General features: G+C 38.3%; 1 protein-coding gene across 1 annotated transcript in view; it reads right to left on the reverse strand.

Moving 5' to 3' along the window:
* Positions 1–6,927: 6,927 nt before the first annotated feature.
* Positions 6,928–16,703, reverse strand: part of Chic1 (cysteine rich hydrophobic domain 1) — a 38,918-nt gene continuing 29,142 nt past the window's right edge. Inside the window, exons 4-6 of the mRNA XM_005369723.2 lie at positions 10,075–10,131; positions 9,748–9,807; positions 6,928–8,068 (exon numbers count right to left, since the gene is read on the reverse strand). Of these exons, the coding sequence (XP_005369780.1) occupies positions 8,018–8,068; positions 9,748–9,807; positions 10,075–10,131 (168 nt within the window). The 3' untranslated portion in view covers positions 6,928–8,017. The remainder of the gene's footprint in view (positions 8,069–9,747; positions 9,808–10,074; positions 10,132–16,703) is intronic.

The raw sequence follows: 16,703 nt of genomic DNA on the forward strand, positions 1-16,703 counted from the left end.
AGTCAATGGAGGCTGGATCTCCTGGAACTGGAGTTACAGCTGCCATGTGAGTGCTAGGAAACTCAGATCCTTTGCAAGGGCAGCAGATGGTCTAATCTGCTGGGCCATCCCTCTAGCTCCCCCTTGATATTTAAAGATATTTTTATGTGAATGTGTGTGTACCTGAGTATGTGTATGCACATCATATGCATACAGGAGCCCATGGGGAGGGGTCAGACGATGTGTCAGATTTCCTTAGAACTGAAGACAGTGACTCACCATGTAGGTGCTGGGAATCGAACCCAGACCATTTGCAGGAGTAGTAAGTGCTTTTAACTGCTGAGCCATCTCTCTAACCCTTGCTTTACTATTTTTGATGAAATTTGCAAAAGGTATACTTGTACAACTGGATGTTTTGCAGATGAGTACAACTCACATAGGAGATGCTAGGAACCTGTGATGAGTCAAAACTGGCTAAGTAGCTTCACATTTCCGCACTCCTTGAGTAAACACTTACATTTAGTAAGGTCATTTAAAAACAACTTTTTAGGGGCTGGAGAGATGGCTCAGCGGTTAAGAGCATTGCCTGCTCTTCCAAAGGTCCTGAGTTCAATTCCTAGCAACCACATGGTGGCTGACAACCATCTGTAATGAGGTCTGGACAGAATATTGTATGCATAATAAATAAATATTTAAAAAAAACAACTTTTTACTTAGCCACATGCAAACACTGGGTACAACGAAGGCTCCCAAATTCAATAAATGGCACAAATTACTCATAAATTACTTACAGAATCAGACACAATTCTAACCAATGGGATTTTGCAATATGTAAAATACTGTCATTTAAAGGAAGCTTCAAGTAATGATCTTTACAAAGATTTATTTAATATTATTAGTTTCATTACTAACACCAGCTGGTCTGGAACCTGCTAGTGTGGAATTTACTATGTAGATCATGCTGGCTTTGAGTTTATCATAACCTTCCTGCTTCCGGCTCCCAAGTGCTGGGATTAGAGGTCTGAGACACCATGTCTGGTTTGTTGAATTTAGGTGTTAGACCGCTACCAATGGGGTCGGAAGGAACTTTCTTTGTTTTTGTTTTTTTTTTTCAGTTTTCCAAGGCAGGGTTTCTGTGCAGTTCTGCAATTCCCTCTATAGGGCTGGCCCTGAACTCAGAGACCTGCCTGCCTTTGCCTCCTGAGTGCTGGGACTAAAATGTGCACCACCAACCACCCTGTGGAAGGAACTTTCTAAAGTGAACATGTTTGACCTTAACTATGGTTATAGCTTCATAAGGTCTAAACTTACGTAACGTTAATATAAATTAATATAAATTAACTTTATTATACAACATGATTAAATGTGACCTGGAAGTAAGCCAAATAAACCCTTTTCTATTAAAAAAGAAAAGTGGGAAAAGTTCTTTTAATTACATTTAGGTATTAATTTTTATTCATTTATTTATATTCTTTCTCTGGGGGGGCATGTGAAGAGGTCAAAGGAAATCTTGTAGGAGTTAGTTCTCTCCTTTCACCAAGTAGCTCTCAGGAATTGAACTCAGGTCACCAGGCTTGGCAACAAGTGCCTCTGTACCAGCTGAGTTCTTGTACCCACCCCCAAGTAATGAAAACACAAAGCAGGAAAGAAAGAAGGTGCACCCCAAAGCCACAGGGTTCAATTCATTAACATAGATTTGTACTTTATTGGAATTTTGCATCCTGAGAATAAAATTTTATCTGACAAGTGAACAACGACAGAAGCAGCAGTGAAAGTTTCAGAGGCAGGTATCCTTCATTTTGGCACAGCTGTATATAGGTCGAGTTCTTTCAGGGGAGTCAATCCTGGACTCCAGGGGGAAGAGGAATTCATTCCACAGGCTACATAACACTACAAGATGCATGAAAGTTCGTGGTTTGAAGGACATATCCACTGTTATTCTCTTCTGGTAAAGCTGTCCAAACAGGAATCCTCTGCCAAAATGTAGAAGTCACTTATATTTCAACCAGATTTTTTTTTGAACAATGACAGCTCTGTAGCTATCTGGATGTCCTGTTCTTGCAGTAGAGATTCACACTTGTATGTGGTTAGTCCAAGGATGGCAAACTAGCTTGTAGATTATATAATTTCAAACATTTGAAACTTGTTCCAAAGTACAGGCATTAAAACAGTTTCCAACTATTTGCTTACAATAAAACAGAAAAGCAGGAAAATTATGCCAAGATAAAAGCAAATCAAATAAACAGGAGTAAAAGGAACATTAGAGAACTTATTGCCTTGCTTATCACACAGACATCACACAAACTTTAAGAGGCTGAGAAATTGTCATTTAGACCAACATGACACCAGAACACTGCACATTTGAATCCTCTGTGTGTGTACATGGACACGCCTCAGTGAATCAGTTCAGTTTCAGAATCCTGAAACAAACCAAAACTGGGCAAATTATAATCCAAATTTATAGCCCAATCTCTCTCCTCTCCCTCTCCCTCTCTCTCTCTGTCTCTCTCTCTCTGTCTCTCTCTCTTCATCATCCAGGAACTAGGAAGCAATATGTTGAGAGGGTCAAATAATCCTGATTCTTTTAGAAAAGTGGCTCCCAACTTTTTCATTATATGGATCTCTAAATTCCTTCCCCATTTTCAAGTACATATTAAAGTACACTTAAGGACGCCTTCCTATTTTCCATTAAATACAAGCACACTTCCGTTCACAGTTTCTGATCAGTGTTGGTAAGCAATGTTGAAAGACAGAACAGGAAAGAAGATGAGCAAAATGCATGCTGATTCCATGTCTTGTTTGGCTGGTGGAGAAGGAATGTGATAGGTCAGTGTGTGGCCTTTAGTGTTATTTTTCGAATTAATTCTTGAAAAAGGCTCAAGGATACTTTCCACTGCTCTCTTTATCTGCCCCAAGCTAGAACCACTGGTTTACACCCACCTGTTCTCCCTAAATCAAGTATTACTATAGTACAATCATTCATGTTTAACAAATAGGGTATTGGCAACAAAAGTGACTATGGAAAAAATAAATCAAGCACACACTTACTCTGTAGGGTGTTACCAAGAAAGAAAACAACAATGTGGATTGAAAGCCACATCTCCTTAGAAATTATGTAATTATTCGATCCAATATTTCTTTTAGTCAGTTTCTAAGCATATGAGCACATGAAAAAGACCTTCAATATCCCTGTGAGGTAGGTCCAGATGTCGTCCCCACTTCAACAATGAGAACATGAGGTACAGAGGGATTAAGCAGCCGAGCTAAAAATTAAACCAAAAGCGACTTGGGGTTTAACTCTAGGCCATTTTCCTTTCCACTTAATTTTCTAAATTCATTCCAATAGATTTTGTTGAGGGTAGGGAACTTGGTGAGAGACTGAAGCAGATGTGAAATTGAATATGCAACTCTTCACATACTCTAAGGGGACACTTTTCCATGTCTGCTGTTGTCACAGCTCCAATTCTTGCCTGGATACCAACTGCATAGTTGTATCCCACATGCAAACAGAGATCCCAGCCCTTGCTTCCTAGGGAAATGCTATTCACTTTTCTCAGCACAGAGGGGATAGGTCTACCAGAGATTTGGTTCTTTGAGTGTGCTTTTATTAACACACATCGACTAGCAGCCAGGCAGCAAACTGAACTCAAACTGCGCAAGGCACTGTGAGTTTCCACCAAGTCTGCACAGTCAAGATCTTCCACGGCTTCTCAGAAAAATGGTGTGTTAGATCATTTCTCATTTTTTTTTTGTTGTCCAGCTCAAGGTTCAACCTTCTCCTTTTACAGATGGAAACACTGACATGTACTTTAGGTCACTTGCCTGGGGGCCACAATATTAGATTGTTTCTTCATTAAGTTTGACTTCGACAAAATTCACAGAAAATGGAACATATTCTCAGGTTGCCATCATCAAAATAAAAAAGCTGGCTCAGAATCAGGTAAGGAAATGTTGGAACAAGGTAAGGATATACACACATATATACACACACTCACACATACATACATGGAAGGATATACTTATAGATATCTTCAATTATTTTAGCTCACAAGTACATGAACAAGTATTAATAAACTTATTCTTCACCATGAAAAACCTCCCAACAGTTCAGCACTCAAGGGATCCTGAATGACTTGATAGTTGTAAAATAGACCTTTTTCTTTTCTTTTTTTAATAAGAAGCAGATTTTTATAGGCATATTTAGACTTAATTTCAATGAACTTGAACACTTCCAGTTAATTTAGTAAAAAAAAAATATTTCTACTATGTGAATTTTTCCGATTAATCAGGTAAGTATATTCTATATTTGCCTAGGGCATATAGTAAATTCAAATGAAATTTTGTTTGGGGTCTGCATGTTCAAGTAGTGCTTTAATTTTTAAGTGGCAGCTTATCTGTAAACAAAAATCAAAGTGCTAATGACTTACAAGGTCACAGACATTTGGAAATACCTAATTCTTGATAGGTTTACAAATGTTATTGAGCTTTACTCAAATTATCAAAGGCAACAATAACTCTCAGTAAAATGGCAATGCTAGGCATGAACACAGTTAAATTTTTGAGATATTAGTGTTTATAGAACATGCTAGTATAAGAAATATATGAGTTGTAGTAGGGTCTTTAATCAAAGACCACTGTCCTTCCAGAACCATGTTGAATTCTATGCTTACTAGCATTAAAATTACAGCAATTTTAAGTGACTGATAGTTTTATTCAATGATATTTTGTCATTAATGTATCTCATGTTTGGAAGATAAGTAAATGGGCTTAAATAAGAGGCAATCAATAACCTTGTGCTATCATGCCTAGTTGAAAAGAATAATTTCTAATAATCTACTAATTCATTCACTCTGCTTTCTTCCACATACCATGCTATCTTTGAAAAAGACAAGGCACTTTCCCATCTACGTCTAAAGTTGCAATAATCTCTTTCCTAAATTAGGGGAAACACATAGAGGACATGTCTGAGATGGAGTTATTCGGCTAATGACATTTGTCCATGTTTTTATTAATAATATAGATGCTACTTGCCTTATGGACAAGCTTTAAAACGACCAGTTGAATCAATTTATTAAGCTAGAATCTTGGACCAAATGAGAAGTAACAGAAACCATGCTCTTTCTTTTCTTTTCTTTGGAGACAGGGTCTCATTCTGTAGCCCAGGCTGTCTTCCAATTCATGGCAATTCTCTTGCTTTAGCTTCTGAAATTGTGGGATTAAAAGTGCAAACCAGCACGCCAGGTTTTTCAGAATGTGACTTAGAAAAAAGTCTTTTAACTTGGCAGTCTCCAAGTCTGGTGAGATTGAAATGCTTTGGCAAAAACATGCTATTTTAAAATGTTTTTCCTCTGGAAACTACCATGGCAGTTTTAATAAAGGGATATTATGTATCAAAGAAATTAAAGTTATGTTTTTTTCAATCAAAAATAACTTTCACAAAATAGTTGGTTAACCCAATGGAAAAATACAAGTTACACTCTATCCTGAGGCTAAGGGAAAAACAGTTTGGTGGGGGAGGAATTAGAGACCAAGGTGCACTCCGTCACATTAGCATTTGTTGAGTCATTTCAATAAGAAGGAATCTCATCCCCAACCAAACTAATCACCCCCCTGGCGGGGAAGCAGTGTGAAACAAAGAAAAAAGCCAGATTGTCTTCTGTGCAGTTCGAGAAACTATGATTAGTCAATCACTATATTTAACAATCAATTAACATATGAGTAGTTCTAATCGAATTGACATATTGTAAAACGTTATTTTTAATGACAAATACTATTGTAACTTGAATTATACTTGGTCACCTCCAGATACAAGCTATTCCTATTTTAATATCTGTTTCATGGAAACAATTCGTTACACTTCTTGTTTTTTGTGTTGTTGAATAAAATGAAGTGTGATTTGTCCACGGCAGAAAAAGTTTCTATGATCACTACTTGGTCAAATTCTAAGGCTCAAAACGTAATGTAAGATTGCCAAGGGCTGACATTCACAAGGAATTATCTTACCAGTAAGGATTAAGATTTTGTATTATGATGGAATGGAAATCAATTTTGGTATTTAAATGTCACAGTATGAAGCATAAATCTGATGACATTAGCTGCAACATAAAACATAGATATGATTTTCCCTGACCTTAGCTATAAAACAAGACATTGGGTATGCATTCTTCTTGTCTATAAAAATACACCTTCAATCCTGCAGCAGGCAGACATATTTGCAGGCATACACAATAAATACGCTAGAATTTAGAGATCTGGGGTGGCTGGGTGACATGGGGGGGATGGGTCTCCAAAAGTGTGCAACAACATCAAACTGGTCTTTCCTCCTCTGGTCAAGGACTAAGGATTTCAGATTAGGCAAAACTTTTAAAAGTGGCTTTAAAAGGCTTGACCTTGTATGCAGAAATGATTGTTCTGTTGAATAAAATGAACTGACTTAAAAGCAGTTAAGAGGAGAAGGATAAAGAGAATGTATTCAGTAACGGCAAGTACAAACAATGCCCATATACAGGCATTCCCTTGCAGCTGAATTCATGTGATATCAAACTTTTGTTATATTTTAATTTCAAATTGTAGTAGAACCAGAGGGGTAATCTCACTCAATTTAACTGTAAAAAAAAAAAAGGAGAAAGATGCATGTTCCAACCAAAACACATGATCAATTTACAAACGGAATACAATTTTATCTAAATTTTACTTGTCTTTCCTCACTGATAATTTCAAAATGTTTAGAAAAGATTCAAGCAGAAGGCTAAGAATATTTTCCCAGCTCTGACTAGACTACTGCATAGTCCATAGCTACAGTTTCTCAGCATTCTTTCTCAATGTAGAATGAAGGCTAAAATGTGGCTTTCATGGAGGCCTTGATATTTCACAAGATTAAAAAAAAACCCAAAAAAACTTTTTGAATTTTTTTTTGAGACAGGGTTTCTCTGTGTAGCCCTGGATGTCCTGGAACTCATTATGCAGATCAGGCTGGACTTGAACTCAGAGATCCACTGCTTTAGCCTCCTAAGTACTGGGGTTAAAGGCCTGCACCAGGATGAATTGGCTCTCAAGACACTTAAAAGGGGAAATTCTATGTATTTTCAAAGGAGGGAAAAGATACATAGGGGAAAGGAAATGAGAGCTAACGCAGCCATAAGATGAGTTAGATGTCAACTATTTTGAGGGGGTGGAACGGAGGACAAATGGAGAGCAGTGAATTAAATGGAAAAAATAAGATTCTTGGTCTCAGGTGTAACGCAGAAGGTCTGAACTAATGGTTTCAATTTTAATCCACTTTGTTAGGAAGGGCAATCTTGCCCCACACCTGAAATTTAACATACTCATGTTGGCTTTGCCACAAAACAGCATGTTAAAGGTCTCTACATTCAAAAGGATGCTTGCAAACCTCATATCAAAATCTACGTGGACATGTTGGCAATACATTAATAATAATAATCCTGTAAACCATGGCATACCACATTTTACATTATGCAAAGAGACAATATTTACAAGTCGTTAGGAGTTTAAATATTTTATCCACTAACATAAGTGACAATTTAGCAAAGTGCAGGAGGAAACCAGTGCTATTAATTGCATGTTCTTTAAAAGCAGAGTAAAACCATTTCTAAAAGCTACCAAAAGCGTATTTGGGTGTGTCCAGTAAGGGATTACAGAGCATTAAATAGCCTAGAAAATGATGCGTATTTAGAAACGGTGAGTGTGAAAATCCTAAGGCAGCATGCTCAGAACAAGGGTTTTGTTTGTTTCTTTACACACCAGCACTGATGTTTTTAGTGTCAACTACATATAATTGTATATGTTTGTGTGTATTTATTTAAAAATTGAGAGTGCAAAACACAAGCCTCATTTAATAACAAAAAAGATGTGCAAATTGCCTTCTTAAATCAACACAAATAAAAGAGTGAGAAGAACATTCTACTGTTGTAAAGAATAAATTGAACACAGCAAAGGAGACTTCTCCATTCCAAGATCATCTACAAGGCACTAAGGGTAGGAAATGACAGAAAACACAGAAGTGACCGAACAAAACTCTTCAGTCAGGTCGGAATATGGGGTATTTTGGTAAGAATTCTATTAGGATTACCTGTATAAAAAAAAAAAAAAAAGAAAAGAATATATTGACAAAATAATCTTTGTTTAATGTACATAAACTTGCAAAGTCTAGTTGATTTCCACAGGACTGTATTTTCATTCTGAATTACAGGAAGTAAGTAAAATATACAAGATGTGACAAAACAGGCCATGCTTTTCAAAACTGAACAGGACGGTGAACCTACCCGCTAGAACTGACAGCTGCTGCTGTCTGATTTCCAACAGTTACTTTCTTAGAACCAAATTCTATTACATTTTTATATCCTAGAGCCAAGTAGAAGAGATTAAAACTACTTCATACAGATTAGGAAAAAAAATACCCGTTTTTATTTTATTTTTCAATTAAAGCAGCTAATATTAGTTGAGGATTATTATTTTTGGAAAGTTGTTTGCAAAATAGGAGTTGTCCAAATGATTGACTATAAAACAAGTGAATTGCAGAAGGGTTTCCAAGATTTCTGTTTTTGTGAGACAAGAGCCTCAATTTGTGGCCCTGGCCAGCCTGGAACTCTCTATATAGATCAAGCCGGCCCCAAGCTCACAGACACCTACCTGCTTCTGCTTCCAAGTGCTGGAATTAAAGGCAGGAGGAACTTCTCTTATTAAGCTATTATTATCATCATGATGAAGACAGTCCTAAGGATCAAACTCAGGGCTCTAGATGCTGGAGAAGCACTTTACCAACTGCACTATAGTCTCAGACCTGGCATGTTTAATGATAAACACTGGGAGCTTGGAAGATCCATGATGGTGGACTAGATCATGTTGTTTCTAAGTGCTCTTATGCTTTATGATTAAAGCTGCCTGTTTTCTTTTTGAAATTGTTTTGAGATAGGGTCTCATTATGTTACCCTGGCTGGCCTGAAACTTCGAGATCCACTTGCTCCTGACACCCAAGTGCTGGGATGAGAGGCATGTGCCACTGCACCCAGCAAGACCGCATATTTCCAGTAAAAATTCTTAGCCAATACTTAAATCTATTTTAATAGATTTTATTTATCCAATAGTTTATTCACTCCAAGTTAAATTTCAGCCATATTAAAGATGAACCAGATAGACAGGTGGGGGTGGCACCTGAAGGCACAGGCAGGTGGATCTCTTGTGAGTCTGAGGACAGCCTGGTCTACAGAGCGTGAGTTCCAGGACAGCCAGGGCTGTTACACACAGAAACCTTGTCTCGAAAAACTAAACCAAACAACCAAACAGGAAAAACAAAACAAAACAAACAAAAACCAAAAAAAAGAAAAGAAAAGCCAGGTACGAGATGACTTTATGGGAAAAAAAAGAGAGAAAAAAAAAAGAAGAAAAGCCAGGGATATGGTTCCAGAATTGAAAGTTAATTCCTTAGGTAAGTTTTTTTATTCTTTTTTTTTTTTGACACACTTGCACCGTGGTGTATTTTGCTAGGCAGCAGCTGTTCTCAGTGCTGTAGGTTAGGGTGTACAACATTTTGAGCTGAGACTTTTCTAAGATGTACATGATCTGTAGGCTTTCAAGATACTTTAGGTTGGCCACAAATCTAAAGAAAATGAATGGTGGCCTCTATGCCCCAGCAGACAGAAGTTCAGGCTGAGAAGCTAAAGGGCCTGAACAACAGATGGCAAACACAGTAAGCAATACATAGCATTTGGGGTGAAATCACAAGAATAATTAAAACAGCTTCATACTTACATATTCCATCATATTGCTAGTTTCACATTTCCTTTTAGTCAACTTCCAGTGCAAAGCAAGCTAAAAAGGTAGAGTTTGGTTAAGAATTTTTCTATCATCTTTGGTTAATTGCAATGTACTGCAATTGAATAAGAGTAAAATCTAGGCTGCATGACATAAAACAGCGCCTCAAATACCTTACCCAGAAGATATGCTAGTAACGGGGTAAAAGGATTAAGTTTGCTAATCCATTCCTTTGTGTGCTGGATTAATTCACTTAGTACTTACTTTTTCAATTTGATAATTCAAAACTATAAATAGGGTACCTACTTGCCTTAAGTTTCTTACCTTGTGGTATAATCTGTTATTTTCCCATTCTAGTAACTTCTGAATTGATCTTCTGGTCTAAGAAAAAGGATTAAGATTCCATGAGAAGATAACTTAAACATTATAAGCTACATGTATCTGTGTTTTTTGTCTTCTTGTAAGGCATTACTCATTTTTTGCTTTTTTTTATTACAAATCAGAAAAAAGTGCAACATATATAGAAACTGCCAAAAGTGAAATAACACTTTGAGTGGTTACTGCATAGCTATAAAACAAAAAAAAAAGATCTCTCTGTGAGTTTGAGGCCAGCCTGGTCTCCAAAGGGAGTTCCAGGACAGGCTCCAAAGCTACAGAGAAACCCTGTCTCGAAAAACAACAACAATAACCCCCCCCAAAACAAACAAACAAACAAAAAAAGAACTCTCCACCCACTCATCCATCCATCAAATTTTAATTTATGCCTTTTTTTTAAAAAAAAGGTTTATTTATTAAGCATACAATGTACTGCTGGCAAGGAAGGCACCAGATCTCATTACAGATGGTTGTGAGCCACCATGTGGCTGCTGGGAATTGAACTCGGGGTCTTTGGAAGAGCAACCAGTGCTCTTACCCTCTGAGCCATCTCTCCAGCCCCTAATTTATGCTTTTCCAAATGAAGTATGCATATGAATTGCTGTGTGGTACGTGGCCATGCACTGGAGAGCTATGTAAACCCATCAACAGTGCTAACACGGAGCAGCAGCAGCTGTGGGCCTCATAAAGATGTTCGAGAACCTTTCTCGGGACTACTTTTTCAGTAAACACCTCACATTCCAAACTAAGCTGGTTCAGCCCAGGTTTTCCTAGCAGATGGTGAAGTGTAATGGAGAGGCGACGCAATGCAGGAACCGGACATAGCAGAGTCTCTCCATTCTAATCCATTCAAAATGCATGCATATTGGAGGGTGTTAGAAAGTTTCTAAAGCTTTTGAAAACGCTGGAAGATTACCAGGCATTTTTGATTCTTATTGGAAAGGGTTTTTGATTAACATAAAAGAAGGAAAGCCAGATGCTCCCCAGCATTTGGGAGGTGCACTCCTGTGAGTTCTGCACAGTTAGGAGTAGGTGCCACAAGTGAGATCCTGCGTCAAAATACATAAATAAGAAAAGGGAGGAAGGAGTCATTTGTAAAAAAAAAAATCGAAAAAAAAATTCAGTAGAAAGACCTGTATTTTGATCATGAAATGATGCATTCTATTGTTGAACTGTCTACACTGCTTCAGGGCAATACACAAATGAGAAAGAAAATCCTCAGACTTGTATGGGACCACCAAAGACCTTCAGAGACAAAAGAATCTCGAGAAAGAGCAAAGGTTAAAGCCATCACGCGTCCTGATGTGAAACTCTTAATTGAAAGGATAATCAAAACAGTGGGACACTAGTGTAAAAGACAGACATAATGACTGCTCTTGCAGAGGACTGGGATTCAGTTTCTAGCATCCATGCTGGGAGATTTATAACCACTTGTAATTCTTACTCCAGGGGATCTGACACCTCTTTCTGGACTCCATGGGTGCCAGCACACACACACACACACACACACACACACACACACACAAACAACCCCCTCAGACATAGACCAATAGAGCAGAACAGGGAACCTAAAAATAAACCCACACACGATAAGGTAATTTTCAAGAAGGCTAGCAAAAGTGCACACTGGGAAGGCAGGAGTTTCCTGAATGGTGTTGGGAAACCGGATATCTAAAGGTAAGCGTGAAGTTGGTCCAAGCTTACTTATATTAACTCAGATGAATTAAAAGCTAAATATTTACTCAGAAGCTAGAAAACTCATTTTTTTAAAAAAAGATAATATGCAATATGCTCCTTTATACTGCTTTTGGCAATGTTTTCTTTTAATATGAACCCCCCAACAAAAATACCCACCCAAAACAAAACAATAACAGAAAACCCTAGCACCTCTCTCAACCCCCACCAAAAAACAAACAAACAAACAAAAAAAACCCAAAACATAAAACCCAGACAAGGAGAAAATAAAAAAAAGAAATCAAAAGGCAACACGCAGAATGTGAGACCATTATCTGTAAGTCATACACCTGAATTAAACTCCAAAACACGTAAAGAACCCCCACAATGGAGCAGAAAACAACAAAATAACCAGCAAAGAACCAGTCCAAACCGGTCCATTAGCAGAAGGGCCAACTGGTGAAAGAGGATAAAAAATTCTTTAGGCTTTTGTTTAAACCACTCTGCTTTTAATTTCTCACCAGGGGTGGGAGGTGGGAGGTGGGAATGGGGGAGGGGTGGGGAAGAAGTCAGCCATTTTGGAAGTATGCCACCTTCATTACCTAGTCATGGCTCCTCTCCCTACTTGTCTGCCTATCGGGAAATCTGTCTAATTCCCAGTTCTCAGTATGATGATATATGGATCGGTAGACCACTTTGTAGCCAACTTTTTCATTGCTGAGACTAGCAGAATTCTGGAGGAGCAGAAGGAGGGAAAGGGTGAAATTTAGTAGGGGATGGTGGCGCACGCCTTTAATCCCGGCACTAGGGAGGGTGACGCAGATGGATCTGTGTGATTTGAGGCCAGCCTGGTCTACAAAGTTCCAAGACAGCAAACTCTATGCAGTTAATAACGCAAAAAAGTTAATAAAGAAAGGTGTATAAATATCTAGCTTTTCCAGAGTTTGGTTTTGTTTTGCCTGCAGTCACTTCTGCTGTTGTGACACAAGGTGGCGCTCTAAGTCCAGGTTTCTGTACAGGCTCAGCAGTTCTCAAGATCTCACTTTTTCTCTTTTTTCTTTTTGCTTGTCCCCCCTCCCCTTTCTTTTTTTTTAAGACAGGGTCTTACTATGCAGCCCGGGCAGTCCTGATAACTCACTGTGTAGATCAGGCTGGCCTTGAACTCACAGGGGTCTTAAACTTGCAAAGACCCACCTACTGCTGTCTCCTGAGTGCTGGGATTAAAAGAATGTATGAAGCCTGGTCAAATTTGCTACTCTTACAGAGGATCCAGGGTGAGCACCCGAGTGGCAGCTCACAATTGTCTGTAACTCTACTTTCGGGGCATGCAATGCCCTCTTCTAGCCTCCATGAACAACAGGTGCACAAGTGGTGCACATACATACATAAGGGCACAACACCCATACACATAAAAATAGAGAAATAAATAAGAAATTAAATAATGATATCTCCTACATAGAGATCATTTGACCTATATGGATTCACTGCTGAATTCTATGAAATCGTTAAGGAAGAAATTAGTATTTCTCAGTAATCATCCAGAAAACGGGGCAGAGCAAATCCTTCCTAAATTTTCTACAGGGCCATTATTTCCATAGTACTCAAACCAAATAAAGATGCTACACAAACATACCTGTAGGTTAGCTGGTATTTCTTTGTAAACAATGCTACAATAATCCCAAATTAAACATTACAAATACAGTAAGGTATTTATCATAGCCAAGTGGGATTTGAAAATCAATCCATCATATTAGCAAATGTAAAGAAATATCATGTGATCATACCAATACATTTAGGAAAGGTTCCTGACAAAATGAAACAACACTGAGTGGACTCAGAATAGGAAGGAACTTCTTCAACTTGAAGAATAATAGCTAGAAAAAGCACAGCTAAATTCATAGCTAAAATCACACATGGAACAGCTGAGGTTCATAGCCAATATTCCTATTAAAAGTCACAGTGAGCCAGGTGGTGGTGGCACACACCTTTAATTCCAATGCTTGGGAGGCAGAGACAGGCAGATCTCTGTGAGTTCGAGACCAGTCTGGTCTGCAGAGCTGGTTCTAGGATAGTCAGGGCCACACAGAGAAATCATGTCTCATAAAACCAAAACAACAACAACAAAATCACAGTGGTTATCACAGCTAATGTGATAGGACAAGAAAGACAAGGCAGAAAGAATGGGGTATGTATCTGGCTGTTCACATTCCTGTAACAGTTTACCATGGAGCAGGTGGCTTTTGAAAAGCAGATATTTAGTCCTCAGAGGTATGGAAGTGGAGATGCCCAAGATCATATTGCCTGAAGACGCAGTATCACATGAGGCACTAATTCTTGGCTCATGCATAGTCATCTTCTTGCCATGTCATTCTTTTTGGCAGAGGGGTGAGACAGTTATCTAGAGTTTCTTTAATAAGGGCATTCATTCTGTTCATAAGGGCCCTGGCTCATGATGTAATCACTTTTCCAAAGCCCCACTCCCCAATACCATCACATGATGATTAGCTTTCAACACAGCAATTTTGGGAGATGTAAACATTTACGCTGTACCATTCTGCCCCCCGTCCCCAATTTCATATTCTCTCTCTCCTTTTTTTTTTGTTTTTTTCAAGACATGGTTTCTCTGTGGCTTTGGAGCCTGTCCTGGAACTAGCTCTTGTAGGCTGGTCTCGAACTCACAGAGATCCGCCTGCCTCTGCCTCCCGAGTGCTGGGATTAAAGGCGAGCGCTACCAGTACTCAGCATCATGTCCTCTTGTACAGAATGCGTTCATTCCATCGCAATAGTCCCCATTCCAACATTAACTTAAGTGGAATTTGAAATTACAAACACAATACTGTTTAGTTGAGAATCCACAAATAGAAATAGTAAAGTAGAAATTTAATAAACTATGAAGGAAATCACAAACTCTGAGGGAAGAAATAAACAACTATCCAAATAGAGAGATATTCCAGGAACACAGGTGAACTAGACTCAATATTGTCAAAATGTCCAGTCTTCCCAAATTAATCTATATTTTAAAGTACTTTCAGACAAGGTCCCAGGTAGATATCATAAAAATATAAATGAACTAATTCTAGAGCTTATACAAAAGGCAAACATCCAGAGTAATCAACAAAGAACTAACGTCAGAGGAGAACAAAGTCAGAGGCTGACTACTAACTGCTCTCTTCACTTAGTATAAAAGGTACATTTAAAAATTATTTACTCATGTATTTTTTTTTCTTCGAGACAGGGTTTCTCTGTGGCTTTGGAGCCTGTCCTGGAACTAGCTTTGTAGACCAGGCTGGTTTGAACTCACAGAGATCCGCCTGCCTCTGCCTCCCGAGTGCTGGGATTAAAGGCGTGCGCCACCATCGCCCAGCTTTACTCATGTATTTTATGTATATGAGTACCCTGTCTGCACACCAGAAGAGGGCATCAGATCCCACTATAGAAGATTGTGACTCCACTCTGTAGTAGTTGGGAATTGAACTCAGGACCTTTGGAAGACTAGCCAGTGATCTTAACTGCTGAGCCACCTCTCCAGTCCCATAAATGTACTTTAATCCAGCAAAGTGCTATTGATAAAATATTAATGGGACTGATAAGAGGGGTAAAAAGATAAATGCACATAAATCTAAAGCCATCTGATTTTTGACAAATGATGAAAGGCCTTCTATTGGAGAAAGAATAGTATAGTCTTTTTGCATATAGTTCTTGAACAAGTAGACATTCACAATTAAAAATGAATCTATTCAAAGATCATGGACATAAATGTAAGCTGCAAAACTATAAAATGCCTATACTATAGCCTAAAACAAAATTGAGGTGACTTTAGGTTTGGTAATGGATTCTTAGATATGCAACCAAAAGAAAGAAAATCTAACTAAAATCAAAAATTGGTTATGTTGAAATCAATAAAATTTAAAAATTCTGGTACAGATAGCTAATTGTTATGAGAATGAGAAGATAAGCAGTGGACTGGAGAAAATATTTGCAAAGTACTTATCTTGAAGACTACTGGCATGCACAGTATTTGGATCGTTTTCAAAAGTTGAACAGTATTCAAAGAAAAAGAAAACTGGGCAAGCCCCTGGCTTGTTACATAATGGTGTTCCTTTAAAAATGGATGTGTGAGCATACTCTGGAAGGTATGCAGTCTTTCTTCTTCTTCTAGAAGTATCCCATACCTGGGTTATTAAAAATGGGGATGGTTGTGCACCATGGCATATGCTTTTAATTTTAGCGTTTGGGAAGCAGAGACAGTTGAACCTAAGACAATATCTCAAAAACAAAAAACCCAAACTATAACAGTCCCCCCAAAAATAAAAAACAACAAAACCAAATTCCTAAACAAAGGGATATGGTGAACAGAAACCTTTCAAAGATACACAAATGGCAGGTAAACACACAAAAAGTCTGCTCAGCATCATATGACTCCGTAGAGCTCAAAATCAAAATTGTGAAGTGCTGATTGTGTTGCACCAGCTGGGAAACACCATGGCACAGGTGTTCAAATGACCAAAATCTAAAACACTGACAACGCCAAATGCTGGGGCTGAGGCTGTGGAGAAACAGAAGTTCTAGTTACTGCTTGTAGGAATACAGAATGGATTGATACCATGGAAGGCAGTTTGACAGTTTCCTACAAAGCTAAGCATACTCCTACTGAATGATCAGCATCGTACTTCTTGGTACTTATTCAAATGAATTTTAAAGTTCTGCTCACTCATCTTTATGATTGCTACGTCTTGAAGCAACTAAGATGGCCTTCAACAGGTGAAGAGGTGATAAAAAAAAGCATAGGATATTTAAACAAAGCAATAGTGTCCAGTGACTAGACTACCAAGGCTAGATCTGCTGAAATGAGCTACCAAGCCAAAACAAGTTTAAGAACCTTAAATATGGGCGGTGGTGGCGCA

The sequence above is a fragment of the Microtus ochrogaster genome, unplaced genomic scaffold (genome assembly GCF_000317375.1).
Source record: "Microtus ochrogaster isolate Prairie Vole_2 unplaced genomic scaffold, MicOch1.0 UNK57, whole genome shotgun sequence".
Classification (NCBI taxonomy): domain Eukaryota; kingdom Metazoa; phylum Chordata; class Mammalia; order Rodentia; family Cricetidae; genus Microtus; species Microtus ochrogaster.